Source organism: Phoca vitulina, unplaced genomic scaffold (assembly GCF_004348235.1).
Source record: "Phoca vitulina isolate PV1807 unplaced genomic scaffold, GSC_HSeal_1.0 scaffold14, whole genome shotgun sequence".
Lineage (NCBI taxonomy): Eukaryota > Metazoa > Chordata > Mammalia > Carnivora > Phocidae > Phoca > Phoca vitulina.
This window is the reverse complement of record NW_022589717.1, coordinates 42,520,546-42,542,171: the sequence shown is the minus strand read 5'-3', so window position 1 is coordinate 42,542,171 and position 21,626 is coordinate 42,520,546. Positions and strand designations below refer to the sequence as shown.

Sequence of the window (21,626 nt, the reverse complement as noted above, 5' to 3'; positions counted from 1 at the left end):
GAGCCTGATGCGGGGCTTGATCCCAGGACCCTGGGATCATGACCTGAGCCGAAGGCAGACGCTCAATGACTGAGCCACTCAGGTGCCCCAACATGAAGTTTTTAATCATAACAAATGTATATTAAGGGAAACCATACCACCCGTGTTTGATTGGACATGTTAATCCACCCCAAATGAAGAAGACAGCAAAATAACATAAGTAAGAAAAGAAGGAAAATGAAGTAGTAATTCACTGCCATTGATATCTTAGAAGAAAAATTCATTAATAATAGTCATGCTCTCACTTTAACTATTTTTGTATACAGACTAGTTTTAGACAAGGTAGAAATAATTCTTAATTTTTAACTTTCTTGTGTACAGTAATACAATACTTTAACTTCAGAAAATTTTAAAAAACTTTGTTTTTTAAAAAACTAAGCTTTGTAGAATTAAAAAATAGAAATCTCTGTAAGGTAAATATTTGAATTTGTAATTTCGGGAAAAAATCAGCATATGGCTATGGGTGTGTTTTCCTGAATAGCTGGGGAATATTCTGTATTTTCTTTCCCATACTGAATGCTTCCTTGTTTCCTTGTTATTCTTTATTCACTCAGACTTTTTAAAGAATTTGTTCTTTGCAGCATTTATTTCCAAAAAATCTGACTTGGTTTCCACGTATCATACACAGACCCTTGTTCTAAGACTATAAAGTTGAATAGGACATAGTTCTCATGATTGGGAAACTGAAGCTACTGGGATAGGTGGGTATGTATACACATCCCACATTATATGGTAAGATAGACTAGAAATACATAAAACAGGCTCGGAGGAGAGCAATTCCCATGGAGCAGAAGGAGGCTTTGAAGAGTAGGGTCAATCAGAGGCTTGATGGGAACTGATTACTCCCATACTAGCTTTCATACTAGCTTTTCTGAAATTTGCTTGTTGGAACAACTCAGCAATCAATCAATCAAATATAGGTAAATGTTGGACTGATATTTTTTTACACATACATAGTTTATCAAGGCTGAAAACAAAACAGAAGGAATAAAAGATTAAAATGGAGTTGGGTTTTTGTTCATCTCATATGAATTAATTATCCATGATAGGATTAGTTATATAGAAATTTAAAATATAGCTAATATATTCAGATTAAAATTGTATACTATTACATAGTATATAGTATGATGAACATCATCATTCTACAGGTAAGATTAGAAGTAGGGCCAAGAAACTTTCAAACAGTCATCTTTTAAAGATCAAAAATGGTGACACAATAAGGTTATGTCAAAAAACTTAAAGCATGAATAAAAATGCAAAGACATTTACCCTTTAAAGTACTTTTAAGAAATAATGCCGGACATTTTATTTGTTTCTTTTTTAATTCATTGCTATCCCTTGGGACATTCTCTATTTTGTGCCCAAAATAGTCATCCTCATAGATTTCCTGTTTATTGCCATAAATGTCTTCATTCTTCCATCTTCTGTTGCTCACTGGCCTGTTTTGGTTGCAGCTTTTTAAGTCTCATTTTCACATTGATAGCTGATCTCCAAACTTGTTTCATCTTTGAGAACAAACAACTGGATATATTTTACAGCGACCCTTGATATTAAGGGGAGTTATCTGATGGAGGTCTAGCCAACGAAATGTGAGCAAAAGTGATAGACATCACAGCGAGGCCCATAAAAATTCCCAGGAACAATCCTCCAGTGTTTTTCTGTTTTTGTAGATTGAGGACAGGCATGATGAAATTAGAGGGAAGGTGGAAAGCTGGATTAGCCACTAGATGGAAAGAGACTGAGTCTCTGAATCACTTCGTGGAGGAGTGCTGTATTCTGATCAGTAGCACCTGTTCTGGTCTCCATGTGAGCTTGAGAAATGGCATTTACTTTATGTTTTTGGCCATGTATTACCAGAAAGAGATGAGCTCAGTAAATAATTGGCTGGTTTGCAAGCAGAAATAAAAGAGAGTAGAGAGAAAGTCCAGGTATTTGGTGTCTCTAACAGTTCAAAGGGGAAACCACTGACTCCAAGCAATCTTGACGAAGATTTGAAAAGCAAACATCTTTTAAGACTCACCCCTGCAGCAAGTATCTGACTAAATTTATTATCTGAGAGGACTTCCAAGGAACTGGCTTTAAGTCGTGAAAAACAAGAAATACGGTCGGGGAGAGTGAAAGGATGCAGAGAAATACGTCTAGGAGAGAAGTTTGGGTGTGGCTAAGTGGTATACAGTATTCCCTGGAAGCAATTACCTTAGAATTCTTCTAAGTTTCTTAGATATTTACATTTTCAAGGACATCATGAATCCAGATTAAAGAAAAGTGGGCCACTCAAGCTGCAAACAAACTGCTAGATCTCTAAATTTGCCACAATTGAGCTGTGAAAGAGATACAACCCTCACAGAGGACATACTGCACAGTACTACTTCAGATAAACCAGAAGAGGATACAGGACAAGGAAGAATATCTAGAGTTTGGCAATAGTGGCCATAGAAATGTTTAGGTTAAAAAAAATCTAGCGACTCATAGAGGCAGTTGGTACAGGAGTGGCTCAGGGAAAAGGAAGAAAGAACATTCCATGTTCTATCCCATGTTTTCATCTGGTGATTTGGACTCCCCTCCTGAACGTGGGGGGCCCTGGGTTTCCCAGGTCCTCTGGCAGCATTCTCACCCTAGTCTCCTCCTTCTTGGTCTTTTGCTCTCTTTCTAGGTATTGCTCTTCCACCTTTATTCCCTAAAAGGGCTATCATTTATTCTTTTTTCTTTAAAGGCAATGAAGTCTTTTCTTAATTTTACATCCCCATGTATAAAATTCTATCTACTTAATGTTTCTAAGTGAAATTTTGTGCTAACTACCAACTACTTGGTTATGTTCTTGACATAAAGAGAAAAGTTTGGGGGATTTATTTTTTTAAATTTTATTTATTTATTTGTCAGAGAGAGAGAGAGAGAAAGAATACACAAGCAGGGGGGAAGAGCAGGCCAAGGGAGAAGCAGGCTCCCCGCTGAGCAGGGAGCCCGATGCAGGACTCGATCCCAGGACCCTGGGATCATGACCTGAGCCGAAGGCAGACGCTTAACGACTGAGCCACCCAAGCATCCCAAGTTTGGGGGATTTAGAAGTGCTTCTTTCATTACACACACACACACACACACACACACACACTCATACAACATAAAGCAAACCAAAATACTGGTTCTTGAGACATTTTTCCCAGCTATGAACTTTTAGATTTTCTTTCTTTTTTTTTTAAATTTTATTTTATTATGTTATGTTAATCACCATATATTACATCATTAGTTTTTGATGTAGTGTTCCATGATCGATTGTTTGCTGTGAATTGTGTAAGACTGATGAATCACAGACCTGTACCTCTGAAACAAATAATACATTATATGTTAAAAAAAAAAAAGATAGTAGATTTTTTTTTTTTTTTTGATAGTAAAGAACTGCACATTGATTCTCTTTACATTCCTGAATGTCTTTGCTGAATTGGATGACAGGCATATTTAAGAATATGCATAAAACAAAGATTAATTATATCTAAAAATATTATTACAATGCTAGTATGTGGGATGTTTTCAAGAAATACTAATTGAATGAAATAATTACGTACCATCTTGTCAGTGCAGAAAAACAAAATAAGTGTCAAATTTTAATTTTAATTTGAAGTAGTGTTCTTTTGTGGTGATGAATGGTACCACAGAATTTTCAGAGGCAGCGCTGAGGATCATATGCTGGCACTTGGGAGTCTAAAGGATTCAATTCAAATTCTGGATTTCTACTTATTAGCTCTTTAGACAGAGAGCTAGAACCTAACATAATTATTTATGTATGTGTCTATAATCATAATCGTCTTATATATAGTAGATTTTTTTAGAATAGAAATGGTGCATTATTCATATTCATTTGTTTCTATATCCAAGCCAAGTTTCTATTATAGTGCTTTGAATTTAGCTGGTATTCAGTAAATATTATTATACAGAATTTACTTTTAAACTGGAGTTTTCTGTCCTAGTTTTTGAAAATGAAACATATATATTTTTTACTAGTGCAAAATGGTGTGAATTTTTGAATTTCATACCTGGACCAGGTTCATGAGCGTATCTCTGAAGTGTCCTGAGGTCTCTGAGTAAATGTCTTCTTGAAGGTTGCTGCTATATTCTAGGAAAAAACTTCCATGTTAAAGGTGTGATTTATTATAGAACCACATATCAACATACTTTGAGTAAGTTAATATTATTTCCTCAGTTGTGAGGGGAAAGTACAGGAAATACAATCAATCTGTTGACATTTCTTTGTCTTTTACTGCCTTCTACTCAGATGAAGTCAATCTCCTAAAGAGTCCACCAAGGAAATGTGGACACCTAACAGTAACATAGGCACAAGTCTGTTTTCTTAAAAAGCTATTATCTTTATTCCAAAATTGAAAAACAACACGAGAGTCATCGCACATTCTCTAATTCTCAAAATTCGGAATTCTGCATTCTATTTCCATAGACTGCTACGCAGCCCAGCACTTTCCCCAAGTGCTTTGTTTCCTTTAATATTTTAAATGAAGGTTCTTACTTCATTCCCTTTGGGAAATTCCCCTTGTTCTTGCTCAAATGCAGCAGAGGTAACTGTCTAGAATAGTTTCTTGACATTCAGTGAGAGGTAATACATAATGCGATGCAACTTAAGGCATTAAACTTTTTGAAAATGAAAATAGTTAACTTTTCTACTTTTAAAATGTGTAAAAATCTGATTTTAAGATAGATCACAGTGATTACGAGATCTACATAAAGTGAAGTAGTTAACCATATTCAAATTTGCTAAGCAGTTATTGTTCTTTGCTCTATTTTGTCTAGATACCTGGTTTCTCCTGGGTAAGAAATAAAATGATCCTTACACATGGTGCTGGGCACTTGCCTGAATTAATGTAAACATTCACCTCATAGAAACTTGCAATTATTTTCCTGGAAACTTTGCTTAACTTGATTGTCTAGAGAATCGGTTCAGTTTTGATAACCTAATCATCAATTTTACTTAGTGAGTTAATTGGTCTGAGTGAGTGATATTTCAAATATAAGGGTCTTAGAAAATTTTTAAAAACACATAAACTGGAATATTTTGTGTGCTATTTGAAAAATATAAAGCTTATGTGTGTAAAATATATGTACATATGTATACTTCCTTACGCAAACAGTAGGCTTCTCGCATCTGGAAAATTTCTCCATTTGTTCTTGAAGCTAAAATATCAATGAGGCAATTTTCTTCAGTGCCTGCTCCCTGTAATACAGAGAAAGGGAGAAATATAAAGGCATTTGTATTGGGAATAATAGTGCATCTTATGTATAATAAGGATTTACAACATTCCTGGTATTCTGAGAGGCGGCAGAGGAGAAAGAAAGCGTGTTTGGGATAAAGATAGGCCCAATTCAGTTCTGGCTCTGCTATTTACTAGCCACTTGACCCTGGGAGGATACTATTTTCTGAAACCCTGTTCCTTCATTTAGAATAAAACAACATAGGCATTTCTAAATAATGTGGAAAAAGATGTTTGAACAAGGCTCATGACACTGATTTTTTTTGCTACTAGAAGAATATCAGTCTTTGGAAAGCTGAAATTAGAACCAGGGTCTGCTAGTTTCCTAAAGATGTTTCAGGGCCTGCTCCCTGCCTCTCCCTAAATGTGGATTTTTGTACCAACTGTCTAAGCATTGGACTGGGTACTTTCTACGGTCTCTTACAGCTATATGCATCTATTTTTCTGTGCTAGTGATCATAAAGACAACACCTCTTCCAGGAAGTTTCATAAATCCTTACCATTCCATGTGATACTGATAAAATATAACAGTTTATCTAAACAGTAACCTGAGACTTCCTTCTTATAGTTTGTAGTCACATCATTTTGCAAGAGGTAGGAATTGCCATATGCAATTTATAAAAAAGCGATTGGTTGAAATGCATATGAATTTTATACAATGTCTATTCTCATCTGCAAATATGATGGCCAAAATCCAGGTTCCCTTAATTTGTTCCCCTTTCCTCTTTCCTGTCACACATTGTTCACAGGTTGAGTAATCTGGTCATTGGCAGGCATGGTATTGGAATGATTGCAACAGTTCTGCAGGTGTTTAATATCAGTATTTGGAAAGATGTAAAAAGCCTTTTGTACCCCATCCGTAGCCAACAAAGTCTCTAACAAATCTGTAGTCAATTTATTTCATGGAAATGACTTTCCTGTAAGGACATTATTTTTAATTCTTCAGAAGTAAAATTTTTATACACTTGAGCAATGGTTTTTGTAAAGGACTCTTAGGGTCACAAAAATAAAGATGTCATTTATATTTTGTCTCTGACTCAGTTTCCCATTTTTACTTAGTGAGTCCAATTTTTACAAATAATTTAAAGAGGTTCACATGACTTAGAACATTTTTGCTTAATTTATGAATACATACTAGGGAGAGATGAATATGAACAACCCTGGAAGCTTATTTAGTTTTTTCTTTTGGTAGTTTGGCATAGAGCTGGGTCAGTGGATCTGAGTTTGTACAGCAAAAGAACAGGCTGATCCCAGCTACTAAGGTATAGAAGCCCTTCTTCTTAACAGGGTCACTTCTCCTGAGCACAACATTTTCGTTGTTTTATTTTTGCTCAGATATTCCCTCCCCAACCCCTGATCACATACAGCAACATCACAGGGCAGTTTCCTCTCTACTGAAATACTGCCTTGTACTTATTACAGATATATATATATATATATATACATATATTTAAAGATTTTATTTATTTGACAGAAAGAGACACAGTGAGAGAGGGAACACAAGTAGGGGAAGTGGGAGAGGGAGAAGCAGGCTTCCCGCTGAGCAGGGAGCCTGATGTGGGGCTCCATCCCAGGACCCTGGGATCATGACCTCAGCCGAAGGCAGATGCTTAACGACTGAGCCACCCAGGCGCCCCTATTATAGGTATATTTTTGTGTCAGACCACTACCTTCATGGCATGCCAGAGTTCGTGAGCATCGTAAGATGGCGGTGGGTACATGAGGCCAACCATGACTTCTTTGAAGTGATCTGAAAGCTTCTCCTTCAGGTCACCAATTAGGTCCTATGGATGGAAAAGTAAATACTTTTATTACATTAGTTACCAATTTTACAAGAGAAATGAGATAATTACAGAAAGTTGTCTACTAGGACTTCCTTTTCTATGTTCATTTCATGTAGTAAAAAGCCTGGTTTTGATGCACATATATGCACACACATGCACATAAAAATATGCACATACAGGGATTATAGGAACGATGGACTTGAGGGTTTGGAGATGACTGATGTAATCACATCTCTGCATGAGAGGTCATCTACATGGACATTTTAGTCGTGTAAATATAAAATGATCTTCTTTCCCCAATTCTAACACCAACTTCTCTGTTGATCTCATTATGAAAATAAGTAAAAATTGAAACCTAAAAACATTGTGTTTTTAGCTCTTAGTTTTCTTGTGTGGAATTAATGAAACATTAGACCTTAAATAAAATATGCATTTTATTTTATCATTGCAGCAGTGTCTTTTAGCAGGAGTTTCTGGTTATCCTATCGCCAAAAAGCTTGTGTAAATGGATTAAGTAATCTAAGAACTTTCATCAAATAGCCACATTAATACATACATTTTTTAAATATTGAAAGTTAAACACTTAAGGAGAAAAACAAGCCTGCTGAATGTTTGTTCTTGGAATACATATTATAAAAGTATGAAATTGATCATTTTAATTTTGACTTTTATTTTACTAGTGTAGAATGGATATTTAAAAAACATATGTTAGGGATGCCTAAGTGGCTCAGTCGGTTAAGCTTCTGCCTTCGGCTCAGGTCATGATCTTGGGGTCCTGGGATGGAGCCTGGGTTGGAGCCTCAAATCAGGCTCCCTGCTCAGTGGGGGAGCTACTTCTCCCTCTCCCTCCACCCCTCTCCCTCTCCCTCTGCCCCCTCCCTGCTCATGCTCTTTCTCTCAAATAAATAAAATCTTTAAAAAAATATATGTTAGTTGTATTTTTTGTAAGGTTACAAAGATATCTGAAAGATGTTTAAAACTTAACATTTCTTGCTAAAATATATAGAGTATATTCAGTTTTACTTTAAAAATATGCAATATTTTAGTTTGGAGGTGATTCAATAATAGAATTCAAGTTAAAGATGCCAATGAGGCATAATAAGCTCTATTGGAATAAAAAAATGAAATAGTCATTATTTTCATTTTATTTACTATAATCTGACAACACCATTCCTATATTGTGGATTTTCTTTTTAGCAAATAAAAGCACTTATCCATAAGGTGGTAACTGGTAATACAGAGAATCTGTTGAATTTTTGCTAGGGTCAGTACAATTCATTTAATGAGCAATTAATACATGTCTAGAGTTGTGTCAGGTGCTTGGAGTATATACCAGAAGCATAAGATCCCCTCTTCCATAGAACTTATATTGTATTTAATTCCCTCCTTATGCACCATTGACTATTTCTAATTTCTTTACCAAATGGCTGTTAAGGTGATATGAGCCAGGCACTCTTCTAGGTACTGGGGCTATATCAATGAATAAAACATATATATCATATATATACATATGAGCCTGTGAAACATATTCTTATGCATTCTCATGCAGGAGCATAAAAATTTTTTTGAATGAAAGATCGCAGTTATTCAATGCTGTTTGATTTAATACTGTTTCCAAGACATAGTGTTAGGTGCTGGAGAAATGCAACAGAGTCTCTGTTTTCAAGGAGATTCACATTCCACAAACCCAGAGATAACAAGTAAAAATGTGAGCTAATACACTTTCTAAGGCTTTCAAATGTCATTTTTCACAGCATAAGATCCTAAAGTAGTAGTACAAAACAGTTAGAAGAATTCAGATAAAAGATCAGAATAGATTTATAGGATTAGGGAACCAGGTCACTTTTAGACCAGAAAGGACAAGTAACACTGTGACAGGAGATGCAGAAGCCATTTGTATGGTTAATTTTATGTGTCAGCCTTGTTGGGTCACAGTACCCAGATATCAGGTCACACATGATTCTAGATGTTTTTGTGAAGGTATTTTGTAGATGAGATTTTTACATCAGTAGGCTTTGAGTAAAGCATTATTCTCCAAAATATGGGTGGCCCTCATCCAGTCAGTTAACAGCTTTAATAGAAAAAGGCTAACCTCCCTTGAAGAAGAGAGAAGGCTGCCAAGAGACCACCCTTGGAATTCAATTGCCGCTCTTCCCTGAGACTCCAGCTTGCAGGCCTACCTATGGATTTCTGAGTTTGCCAGTCATCATGACCACGTGAGCTAATTCCTGAAAATCTCTCTCTTTCTCTCTCTCTCTAGCTAGACAGAGATAGATCATGTCACTCTCCTTGAACTGTTTTCCATTGCTCTTACAGGAAATTTTGAGCTCCTTATTATATCCTTGCTATAAGGTCTTACATGACTTGGAAAGGGAGAGAGCGAGTGAGGGAGAGGGATTGAGGGAGATATATATATATATATATATATATTTTTATTTTTTTTTTTTTTTTCCTTTAATTTGATATGTAGGAGTAGCTGTGGGTCTGGACGGCAGGGCAGGGCCAGGATGGGCTGGGATGTGCTGAGCGTCAGAGGTGGCTCAGAGGGCGGCTGAAGCAGGCCTGCGGTGCGCAGGTGAACAGCTCTCCCCAGAGGGAGCCCCATCTCGCGGGATCTCGCAGCTCCTCCCCCGGAGCCCAGCGCCGGCAGGGGATTCCTGTGATGAGAAACACCTGCGTGCCGCAGGTGCCAGAGACCCCCTTCCCAGGCTCGTCCGTAAGGAGTCTGGCTCACGCCACCTATCAAGCAGATGTGCACATATATTCATATTATGTTGGTTCTGTTTCTCTGGAGAACCCTGACTAATCCACATTCGAAAAGGTAAGTCAGTAAAAGAGAAGCGCGCAGCTGGGGGTAGTCCTTGTGTCTGCCTATGTGTGTTTTCGTATGTGGTTGTGAATAAGTCAATCTGAAGGGACTGAAAGATCCGCTTGAGGAGAAGATGAGTATTAAATTAGATTTATAGCACAGAATTATGTGATGACTGGATCTTTGCTCCTGTGGGGACTCAGGAAGCAGGGCAGCTTTTGGTGACAAAGGAACTCTAAGCCTATGTTCCTTTAATTCACCAAATAATTATGCTTCTTAAAATGATGATTTTTTAAAAAAGATTTTATTTATTTATTTGAGAGAGAGAGAACTCATGAGCAGGGGGAGGGACAGAGGGAGAGGGAGAAGCAGGCTCCCTGTTGAGCAGAGAGCCCAATGTGGGGTTCCATCCCCTGAGGTCATGACCTAAGGTGAAGGCAGAGGCTTAACTGACTGAGCCACAGAGGTGCCCCAAAAGTGATGATTTTTTTCTCAATATGCATTATCAAGAGATATAAATCTTGATTAATATTACTATTTTAACTTTAATTTCTACTCCTTAAAAATTTTCAATGTAGTATCTTTTATGTAAAAACAAAAACAAAAACAAAAAAACCAAAACAACAAAATACCAAACCTGTGCCCTTGGAATTATTTCCACAAATAATTTCCCATTATTTAGTTGTTTTAAACATCTAGGATACAATGCTTACTTTTTTTCTTAATGGTCTCTCTCAGATAAAATTTTAAGAAAATACTTTTTTAAATGGACTCATAAATTCATGTAGGGACTCTTATCAAAGTCTGCAATTGACCTAATAACTACCTTTTATTAAAAAATTACAAAGTAATTTTAATCTCCCTTACTCTTCCTCATCTCTAAGTCAATTCTACCTTGCATAGGTGTTTTGAGGGTGAAGTCGAGTAGGTGTGGTACTTGGCTCTTGACAACCTACACTCAAACTTCAACTTTGTCCTTAGGATCATGCTTTCTGTCTTAGACATGAAAATAGAAGATTAACTCCCCAGCTATGCTGTTCTGACTGGGCTTTCTTTGCTTTCTCAATCCTCTGCCCATTCACTCTTTCCCATGCCCACCTGTAGCCCCTTGAGATGTTTCCTTCAATATGGCTTGTAATGTGCCTCTTTGTGAATTTGTTCTCTCACTACAACACAATTAACTTCAAAAGTAATGATAAAATGTATCTGGAGAATCCCAAATATTTGGAAGTTAAAAAATGTATTTCTGCATGATCCAAGGATAAAATTATAAATCACAAGGAAGTTAGAAAATACTTTCAATTTACTGAAGGTGAAAATGCAACATGTTAAAATTTGTGGGATGCAGCTAAGACAGTGTTTGAAGATAAATTTTTAGCTTTAAAATATTTATATTATAAGAAAAACATATGAAATAAATTACCTAAGGTTCCACATCAAAAAAACTAGAAAGAAAATTAAATTCAGAATAAGAAGGAAGAAAATAACAGGATCAGAAACCAATAAAATAGAAAATTGATAAATACTAGAAACTGTCAATAAAGTAAAAATCTGATTCTCTAAAATCGGTAATGTTAATAAAATTCTAATTAGATTGATCAAGAAAAAAAGAGAGAAAATACAAAATATCAATACTGGGAATGTAAGAGTGGCATGTACAAATACTACAGACATTAAAGGAAGAAGGAATATTATGAACACATCAATGCCACTAAGTTTTAAAATTTAGTTGAAATGGGCCAATTTCTTGAAAGATAGAAATTATCAAAGAAAACTCAAGCAGAATTTTACACTCAATTTGAATCTCCTTATATTAAAGAAATTGAATTCATAATTAACCCCACCTTGCCCATCTCTAGACCCCGGTGGAATCACTGATAAAATCCATCAAACATTTAAGGTAGAAATAAAGTCAACTCTATACAAAATCTTATAGAAAACTGTAGATGAAAGGGGCGCCTGGGTGGCTCAGTCATTAGGCGTCTGCCTTCGGCTCAGGTCATGATCCCAGGGTCCTGGGATCAAGCCCCGCATCAGGCTTCCTGCTCCGTGGGAAGCCTGCTTCTCCCTCTTCCACTGCCCCTGCTTGTGTACCCTCTCTCGCTGTGTCTCTCTCTGTCAAATAAATAAATAAAATCTTAAAAAAAAAAAAAATTGTAGATGAAAGATGACTTCGCAATCTATTTTATGTGGCCAGTATTGCCCTAATAACAAAATCAAAAAAACTTCACATGCAAAGAAAATTGCACATTGATATTCCTTATGAATGCAGATGCAAAAAAACAATGTGTGCCCAAATATTTATAAATCAAAACCATCAATATATAAAATATGTTAAAAGAATGACATGTAATGACTAGGAATGCAGGGTCAATTTACACTTGAAAATCAATAAATACAATTCCTCATTTTAGCAGTAAAGGAGAAAAGCTGCATGATATCAATAGATATAGCAAAAGCATTTGAAAAAAGTTTAACACATAAACATAGTAAAAACTCTTAGGAAAGAATGAATAGAAGGAATTTCCTTCATGTTGATGGAGGGCATTTATAAAAACTTTAGAGTTGAGATGATACCTAGGAGTGAAAGTTGAATACTCATGCCCTAAGATTGGGAACAAGACAAAGATATCTGCTCTTACTGTTTGTATTTAACATTATGTGAGAGGTATACACCTAAAAAGCAAAGCTAAAACTGTAAATCTTGTAGAAGAAAGCATAGAAACAAATCTTTGAGTCTTGGTGTAGCAAAGAATTCTTGGATAGTACATAAAAGTAACATCCATAAATGAAAAAATAAATGATGAATTTGACTTTATCAAAATAAAAACTTTAGTTCTTCTAAGGAAACCACGGGTGTCATTTCACATGTCTGACAATAGACTTTGCCCAGAAGGTATAAAAATTTCTTAAAACTCAATAATAAGACAACAACCTGATTAAAAATACAAAGGATTTGAACTGATAGTTAACCTGAGAAAATAAGCAAATGGGAAATAAGCCCACAAAATGATACTTACCATTAGTCATTAAAATAATAGGAAGTAAAGCCACAATGAGGTAACACTACACATTCTTTTGAATGGCTAAAATTACAAAGACTGATCATATCAGGTATTAGCAAGGATGTGGATCATCTGGAACTATCATATTTGTGAAAACTCATCAAGTTGTACTGAAATGAATGTCTTATATAAATTGTACCTCAATATTGTGGATTTTAAATTTTATTTTAACATGTTATTTTGGCATCTACAAAGTGAATATTTTCTAAGGCTTCAATTTATTTAACTCTTTCAAATAGAGTTACTTTACTATATTTATATGCTGTACTAGTTAATACCTAGTTTCAAAGTATCATCTAATTTAGTAGTTTTTAGCATTTTTTTTTCCACACTAGAATTATACACCCATCATAACACTGGTGTGATAAAGCAATGATTCTTTAATTAGGCTGGGGTGGGGGGCCATATGAGAATCTTAGGTGAGAGGAAGAGTTTGTAAATTTATTCAGATGAGTAATATAATATCCTGTTTGGAGGTAGGATGCTTGTTCTTTCATTCCAACTGAACATTACCGAAATGGAGAAAAACAGGACATATGCAGTTAACTCTAGCTCTAAATGAACATTGAATTGATTTGGAAATCTGAATGTTTTGAGAGAGACTTGGATGCCAGTTATTCCAATGTCCCTTCTAGTTCAGAGAGAAAATGTCCTAATAGTGGAGATTTAAGCAGAGGAGTGTGCTGATTATATTAACCACTAAGATTTAATGTTTACTATCTGTTAGACAGGATTCTGCATGTTAGAATAACAGTAATAGTTCTTTACAACACGGAACTATAAACATCCCATGATATAGGTGAGAAAATTGTGGCACATAGAGCTTAAGTAGCAAGTTCCGTATAACTAAACAAGTAAGTGACAGAGCTGGGATTCTGGCCTTCTGGTCTCTTTTTCCATGTTATATATGCCATAGAAAGCCATGAGTGATATATAAGCAAGTTAATAACAAAACATATAGGTGGTGAATGTAGTGTTTATGAACTTTTAAATCTAGTGGCAGTGCATCGAAGGTTTAAATGCAGACGGACCAATGTAATATACTTTTAGAAGATAATGGTAGCTGGCAGCTGATGGAAAGGTAGAAATATTAGAATTATCATTTCTTATGAGCTTTCCTCTGACTCTAACTGAAGTTGATTATTTCTTTGCCACCATTGCTCTATCTTTGCATTTATTACACTAGATTTTCCTGACTATATTATATGCATTTATTTCCCCCAAAAGTCTATCAGGACACAGACTTTCACGTAAATTTTACTAAATTCACCATCGATCTCTAGCACAGTGCTGAGTATAGAATGTGCAGAGAATATATATATATGTGTGTGTATATATATATGTGAATATATAAACAAATGTAAGAATAAATGAATGAATGTTCATTCATTAAGAGAAAAAACCCTATTTTACTGATTATATGTAAAGGATAAAGTCAGTGTTCAAGCTGACAGTCACTTGGGCATTGCAAGTCATTTATTTGTCTACAGTATCTGTGATGACCATTCCTCCCAAATATTTGTAACAACATCTTCAGTTACTCTGCATATTATGTCATCCTATGCATAGGAACACTGAACGCGGATCTGTGTATTCCACCGCAGATCGACATTAGTAATGCCACTAGATGGCGCTGGTATATCTTTGTTTTGTAACTCAGGTGTGCGTGCGTGTGCCTGTACACGGCTATGGTAAACCGATTTTATAAAAGATGTCAATGAAATTATGTAATTTCTGTGAAAGAAGCAGTATCAGATATCGGCTAATGCCATTAGAGTGTACAGGTTGTGGAGGTAAAGTATTTAGGTTTGTATCCTGGGTGTGTGAAGTGGCAGCTGTGAGATTGCAGGTAGGTTGCTTCATCTCTTTGTATCTGCTTCCCTATCTGCAGAGTGAACATGACAACAGCGTCTACTTCACGGGTTGATGTAAGTATAAAAATATTTAACTCAAGTGAAATTCTTAAAATATTTTCTGGCACATATTAGGTACTCAAAAATGTCTTTTTATTTTCTTCAAAAACTACGAAATAATTTGCTACAGATCAAAAATGGCTGATACCAGACTGTCTCCCTCGCTCTCCTCTCTATCTCTCTTTGCTCTCCACATCAGAATTTCGTCTATTATACTGTATTTCTCACAACTTTTGTATTATTCAATTGTCAGTAAATTCTGTTGTCTCTAACTTAGAAATATATCCAGAAACTGAGGATTTCTTACCACTTTCACTGCTACAACCCTCATCCAGGCCACTACCGTCACTCCCCTATGTTAAGGTAATAGCCTCCAAATGAGTTTCCCTTCTGTCTTTGCACCTTACAGTCTCCCCTCAACACACCCTGACAGTGCGATCCTGTAAAACTACAAATCAGATCAGTCACTCCTCTGCTCGAAATGTCCTTTCTCACTCTACACTCCAGGATAAACTACAACTGTTTTCATGTAGTTGATCTCAGATTAAGCAAATGAGCCAGGTATTTTATTCCATGCAAATGCCAATGTCTTTACAGTGACTCACAAGGTACACAGTATGTTCTTGGTCACTTCTCTGCCCTCATCTCCTACTCCTCTTCTCCATGCTCCTGATTCCTCTCCCACTTAAGCCAGCTTCTTACTGATCCTGGAATAGCAGACCTATTTCCACCTCAGGGCCTTTGCTTTTGCCTTTCACTCTTCCTTTAGTGTTCTTTCTCTAGATATTCACATGGATCGCCCCCTCCCTGTCTTTTTAATAAAGCTTGCCTTTGTCACACTATTTTAAATTATACCTGGTTCCCTAGTACTTGCTAGGAACTTATCAGCCTTTATCTTTTTTCCATAGCACTGTTACTTTCTAACAAGACACATTTTACTAATTTTTTTTTTATCTGTCTTGCCCAGGTAGAATATAAGTTCCATCATTGCAGGGCTTTTGGTCTGTTTTATTCATGGCTATTTCACCAGCCCATAGCATTGTGCCTGCTACATAGTAAGCACTTACAAAATTGGTATACGATAAATAAATGAATGAAGACTACTTATAATTCAACAGTTATTTATTTGGAGTCATTCTTGGCTATTCAAAGATGAACAAGTGAAGGTCCCTATCCCCATGCAGTTTTATTTAGTGGAGGGGGCAGAAACACAGGAATTATAATTACCTTGCAATGCAAAATGTGCTAAGTGCTATCGTGGTAGAAATAGTATGATATTATCAGGACATCTGGAAGGAGATATTACTTTCTGTGGGGAAGATAAATATTGAATAATATGTTTAAATAGCTAATCTCTGCATGTTCAAAGAGGAGCCTTCAAATAGGTGCTCTAATTAAAGCCTTAAATTTTCACTGGGAGTTATATAAATAACTTTGCAGATGCAACCTTTGGAGTGTTACTTTCCCCAGCCTGACTGCCTCTACTTTCTTGTTCGCCAAAAATTTGCCCTAAAGGAACTCTGTAGGAATCACAGCTTGGCCTTGCATTAAGCTAATGAGTACTTGCTCTTCAAATTGAGCTGCTCTATGCTGCTGATGAAACTGTAGATTACCCATGGTGCAGCTCTTCTGACCACTCCATTTAAACTAAAAGTAAAATGGTAGTTTCTTCTTCCTTGTTCCTCTTACCTTTATATAATTATGTGTAATCAGGGGCAAGAAGTAGACATATGACTAACATTTTGCTTGTCTGAATATGCTCAGGGGAACATTTTTATATGCTTTTAACTTATATGCCTTTTTCTATTACCGTAAAAAATGATACTTGCTCTTTAAACACTCAGTGATGTAGGCCCATATAAAGTGTGCCTTAGAATTTCTCTTAATTCTACTTTCCCCAATATTCATTGTATAAATACTCACATGATTTTATTTATTCTATCATAAAAACACTCGTGCAAGCTGCATTGTCATCTCACAGTGGTAAGTGAATATTCTTTTGAACAGCTCCACTTTGTAGATGTTTTCACAGTTTACTTAATGATTCAGTTTTCAGTGGAAATTTGAGCTAATTTTTGTCTGGTAATGATGATAATACTTTGGTCTCCTGGAGAAACATAGTATATTAAAACTGAAGTCCTCCCCCATAAACACCATAATAACAATAACATTCTTTTAAAAGTATGCTTGATCTCAGAATAAAGAGAAACATCTGGGTGTAAAAACCAAGGGATAAATGAAAATCAGAGGATAAGCAAAGGAGCTGATCTTGGAGATGACCTTGCAGGTGACTGGGGAAAGTAGGGGTTGGTTTTGAGAACTATTTGTTTTGGGTTTTAGTGCCCAATGTGGGACATTATATGAGGACAAGAGAGCATTTATGGGGCTAGTGTAATACAAGGAACTAAGTCTGAAACCTCTATGAGGTTGGGAACCTCAAAGAATTATATCCTCAGTAAAAGTATGAACTAGGAAAAAAAATACCATTCAGCATTGGAAGATGAGCAGAAAGCTAACCTTTCATTGTCTGGGTTTTAAGTAGAAGGATATTTTCCCTGAGAATTCAGAATAATGGAGCTGTATCTCCCTTGGACTTAACTTTTAAATTTATTCTACTGTACCCATATGAACTGAGAACTCTATGAGGAGAAATCATCATGAAAGTTGATCCAGGGCTGGTGATTCTCCTGGGACACCAGGAAGAAGCAAATGCCAAACAAATCTAGAGAAATTCTCTGACTCTCCAGGAAAAAAAAATTCTCACTGAAAAAAATGAGCATCACTTTAAAAGTTCTCACAATAAAAATATGGTATGCACTTGGAATCAATTTTTCTAGTGGATAGACCATGGACTCTACAAACAACTGAATTAAAACCTCAATTTGAGACAATTGATAACAATAGGAAAGAACACTATGAAAAAAAATGACACTTAAAAAGAAAACAAATTAAATTCTAGAAATGAAAAACTTTTAGAATTTAAAAACACAATATATTCTTTAAAGAGTAGCTAATAAACAACTGAACTGGAATTAGTAAATTGGAAAACTACCTGAAAAAAATTATAAAAAATCCCACAGAAACAGACAAGAAATAGATGATATGAATATAAGGTTAAGAGACTTAGAAGACTGAATGGCAAGAACAAAATTTGTTGGATAGGATTTACAGCAGGAGAGAATGTGGACAATACCAGGGAGACACTATTTCAACTATCATATAATATGTGAATCCTCAGTTATGTAGATAAAAGTACATGAGCCTATTGACTAATAATGTAAAACTTCAGAATACCAAAGATAAAAAAAAAATCTTAAAAGCAAACAGAGAATAAAAGGTAATCTACAAAGGAAGACTCTTAATGAGAGAAGAGATTTCTCAAAAGTTACCAGTGAAGGCCAGGAAAAAAAATTAAAATTATATCTGCAAAAACCTAAGGAAAAGTAACTGGAATTCAGCCAAGAATGCTATAGCCATCTAAACTAATATTCAACACTGAAGAAAAAAAGATAAAGGTATTCTTAAGGAGAAGACTGGAGTAATTTAATAATCATTTGTTATTTCTGGAAAAAAAATGCTAAGAAATGTCCTTTGGAAAAATGACATTGAGATCAGAGACATGGAGTTGGATATTAGAAGAAAAATGAACAAAGAAATAGAAAATTATGAATAAAAGTTAATAAGCATTAACTTATCAAAAGCATAATAAGGATTAATTTGGGGGAGTATAAAACAAGGTAGAATAAAAATACTCAACAATAATAGCATCCTGCCTGGAAAAGTCCCCTAGCTCTTACGTTAATACCATTCAAACACAAGGTGTCATCACAGAGACAACAGCCGCACTGCTACAGAATCCACTTCAAAGATGGACTCACTAAAAACCTTTTCAAATGTTAGCCAACTCCAAATCAGTCAAAAGGACCAAACCCTGTGCCTGTGGCCAGAACAAAATGCGGCTCTGGCTACTGAGTCAAGAGTGCACCAAGTTGGGGCACCTGGGTGGCTCAGTCGTTAAGCATCTGCCTTCGGCTCAGGTCATGATCCCAGGGTCCTGGGATCGAGCCCCACATCGGGCTCCCTGCTCCGCGGGAAGCCTGCTTCTCCCTCTCCCACTCCCCCTGCTTGTGTTCCCTCTCTCGCTGTGTCTCTCTCTGTGAAATAAATAAATAAAATCTTAAAAAAAAAAAAAAAAGAGTGCACCAAGTTCATCAGCAATGATGAACTTATGTTTATTTGTCTCTCCTGGGAATGCTTATAAGTACCAAAGGAGATGCTCTTGATAAGAAATGAGCCACATATAGGGAAGTGCTTCTGCCTATAGCACAAATGGGGAAGGTCCCATAACCGCAGTGATTACTATCTGCTACCCATCTCTGTGACAGACGGTTTGTTGATTGGAACCTCTGGCAAGAAGAGGCAGCGTCTCGGAGGTGCCTCTTGGTGTCTTAAACTTATTGCCTTCCTGATACAACTTCTGGGTACGCCACTTTTGAAAAGCAGCTATCGGCTTGCTGCCGGACTCAGAAACTGAATGCCTGATAGTCTCATTTTGGTGGGTCAACTGGGACTCAATGACCAGCAAGGTGGGAAGAAATCAACAAGTCTCATCAAATGGAAATGGCACACCGAAGAAAACAGCTGGCCTGGCCCCAGAAGTATCATGATTTTACGTGAAAAAGTGGCAGCTCTTCATTTGGGGAAACTTTAACCCTATTCTGCTTCTTGAAACAAGCTGCTGAATCAATGGAGACTTCAGTCAGTTGCCCTAAATGCCTTGACTTGGTTTATTGATGGTTCAGATATGCTAAAACCAAATGATGTCCACTGGGCTGCTGTGGTTGTTCAACTCAGTGATAGCTGTGAAAAACCAAAAATGGACCATTTTTGTTCAATGGGCAGAGATCAAGGCTGTTTTCATAGTTCTGGCCAGTATCCCCCTTGATAAACTTTTTCATCTTTTTATTCACTCTTGGACTGTTAGACCTTTCTCTTTGGTTTAACACTTAGAAAAGTACAGATTCCATATGAAAAAGGAGTTTCTCTGGGGCAGTAGTCTGTTGAAACAAACTGTGGCTGCTGATAGGAACTTTGGTGTCACTCTCACAGATGTCCATACTAAAGGCTTATTCCCTGATGAGACCCTGATCAAGCCTGCATTGCCCAGATTATACTGTTGCTACCTGGATCCATTATCATACTGGACATCATAACACATATGCCATCATAAACTGGACATGTAGTAAAGTATCTTATGTGTCTGATGCCAAGGTTAGCATTTCTTGCCAGCTTTGTGAGTCTAGTCAGAACTTGACCTGCCTTACTCATTGTGAGGGAAATCATCATTCAGAGGGCATTGCTCCTGCACAGCCTTGGCAGATGGAATGCATCAGACTTGGTCCCCTCTTGAGGTTACTAGAAGTCATGGGAATTGTTAACACTTTTTCAAATTATAGCACTGCTGTTCCTGTTCAGTCAGCTGACTCTGGATACAAATGTGGTCCTTGAATCTAATCTGTGTCATGTGTTTGACTTTCCAGACTATTTGCAGTCTCACCATGGTTCAGTGTTTATTACAAAAATCACTCAACAATAGACTGATAGTTAAGCTATCTGATGGACCTTCCATAGTCTTCACCATCCATAGGCTTCTGGTATTGGTGATAATTGATTGACTCAGTAAAATTTCTGACTTCGTCTTCTTTACCTCCTTCTGATGTACACAGCTTAGCAGGGCAGTTGGTCACTGAATGCAGTTTTCACTCCTGGATAATAATCATAATGAAGTATATATATATATTTGGTCTACAACCCCCATGCCTGGCACAGAGCTCCTAAAACCTTGTCCTTTTCTGATAGGAATGAGAGGATAATCTTTTGTTATTCATAATAACCCCCTTTCAATCATATCTGAGTTTATGCCAATAAGGTGATCTTAGAGGAAGGGGGCTGATTGCCAGAGGATTGGGTTGGAATCCTCAGCCCTACTGATCTCTAGGGAAGAGAGAAAGGCTGGAGACTGACTTATTCACCAGTAACCAGTGATTCAATCCATTGTGCTTATACGATGAAGCCTCTATAAGAACTCTAACTATACAGGTTTAAAGTTGAAGCTTTCAGGTTGGTGAACACATCAAAGTTCTGGGAAAGTGCCATGCCCAGAGAGGGCATGGAAATCCCTCATCCTGTCCCACATACCTTGCCCTATACATCCCTGCCATTTTGCTGTTCTTGAGTTGTATCCTTTATAATAAACTAATAATCACAAGCATAGCACTTTCTTGAGTTCTGTGAGCCATTCTAGCAAATTATCGAACTCAAGGAAGAAGATCTGGGAACCTCCAATTTATAGCCAGTCAGTCAGAAGTACAGGTGACAATCTAGGATGTCTGAAGTGGGAGATAATTTTGTGAGACAGCCTTTAACCTGTAGGATCTGTGGTAACTCTGGGTAGTTAGTATGAGAATTGTTTAGCTTGAGGAAAATAATCCACACATTTGGTGTCAGAAATGAAGTGTTGAATAGTGCAGAGAGAAACAGGAGTTTTCTTATAATTATGTAGATCTATTTTGAAAAATTGGGATTCTATCCTGACCATTCCTGGGCATGATGATCCTTTTCTTTCTCCAACATTGTCAACCTCAGGGTGTACTGGTTCGTCTACTCTGTGGGTGGCAGTCTAAGAAAAAGTGTCCCTCCTGCATCTGACCCTTCCAAAAGAAAGTTTTGGGTGTGAGTTAGAAAAAATAAGAAAAATGATGAAG

The 21,626-nt window shown here is 36.6% G+C and overlaps 1 protein-coding gene across 1 annotated transcript in view; it reads right to left on the bottom strand.

Moving 5' to 3' along the window:
* ANXA10 (annexin A10) overlaps positions 1 to 21,626 on the bottom strand; it is an 87,898-nt gene that overhangs the window by 19,410 nt on the left and 46,862 nt on the right. The window contains exons 4-6 of the mRNA XM_032412710.1: positions 6,962 to 7,075; positions 5,164 to 5,254; positions 4,068 to 4,147 (exon numbers count right to left, since the gene is read on the bottom strand). Of these exons, the coding sequence (XP_032268601.1) occupies positions 4,068 to 4,147; positions 5,164 to 5,254; positions 6,962 to 7,075 (285 nt within the window). The remainder of the gene's footprint in view (positions 1 to 4,067; positions 4,148 to 5,163; positions 5,255 to 6,961; positions 7,076 to 21,626) is intronic.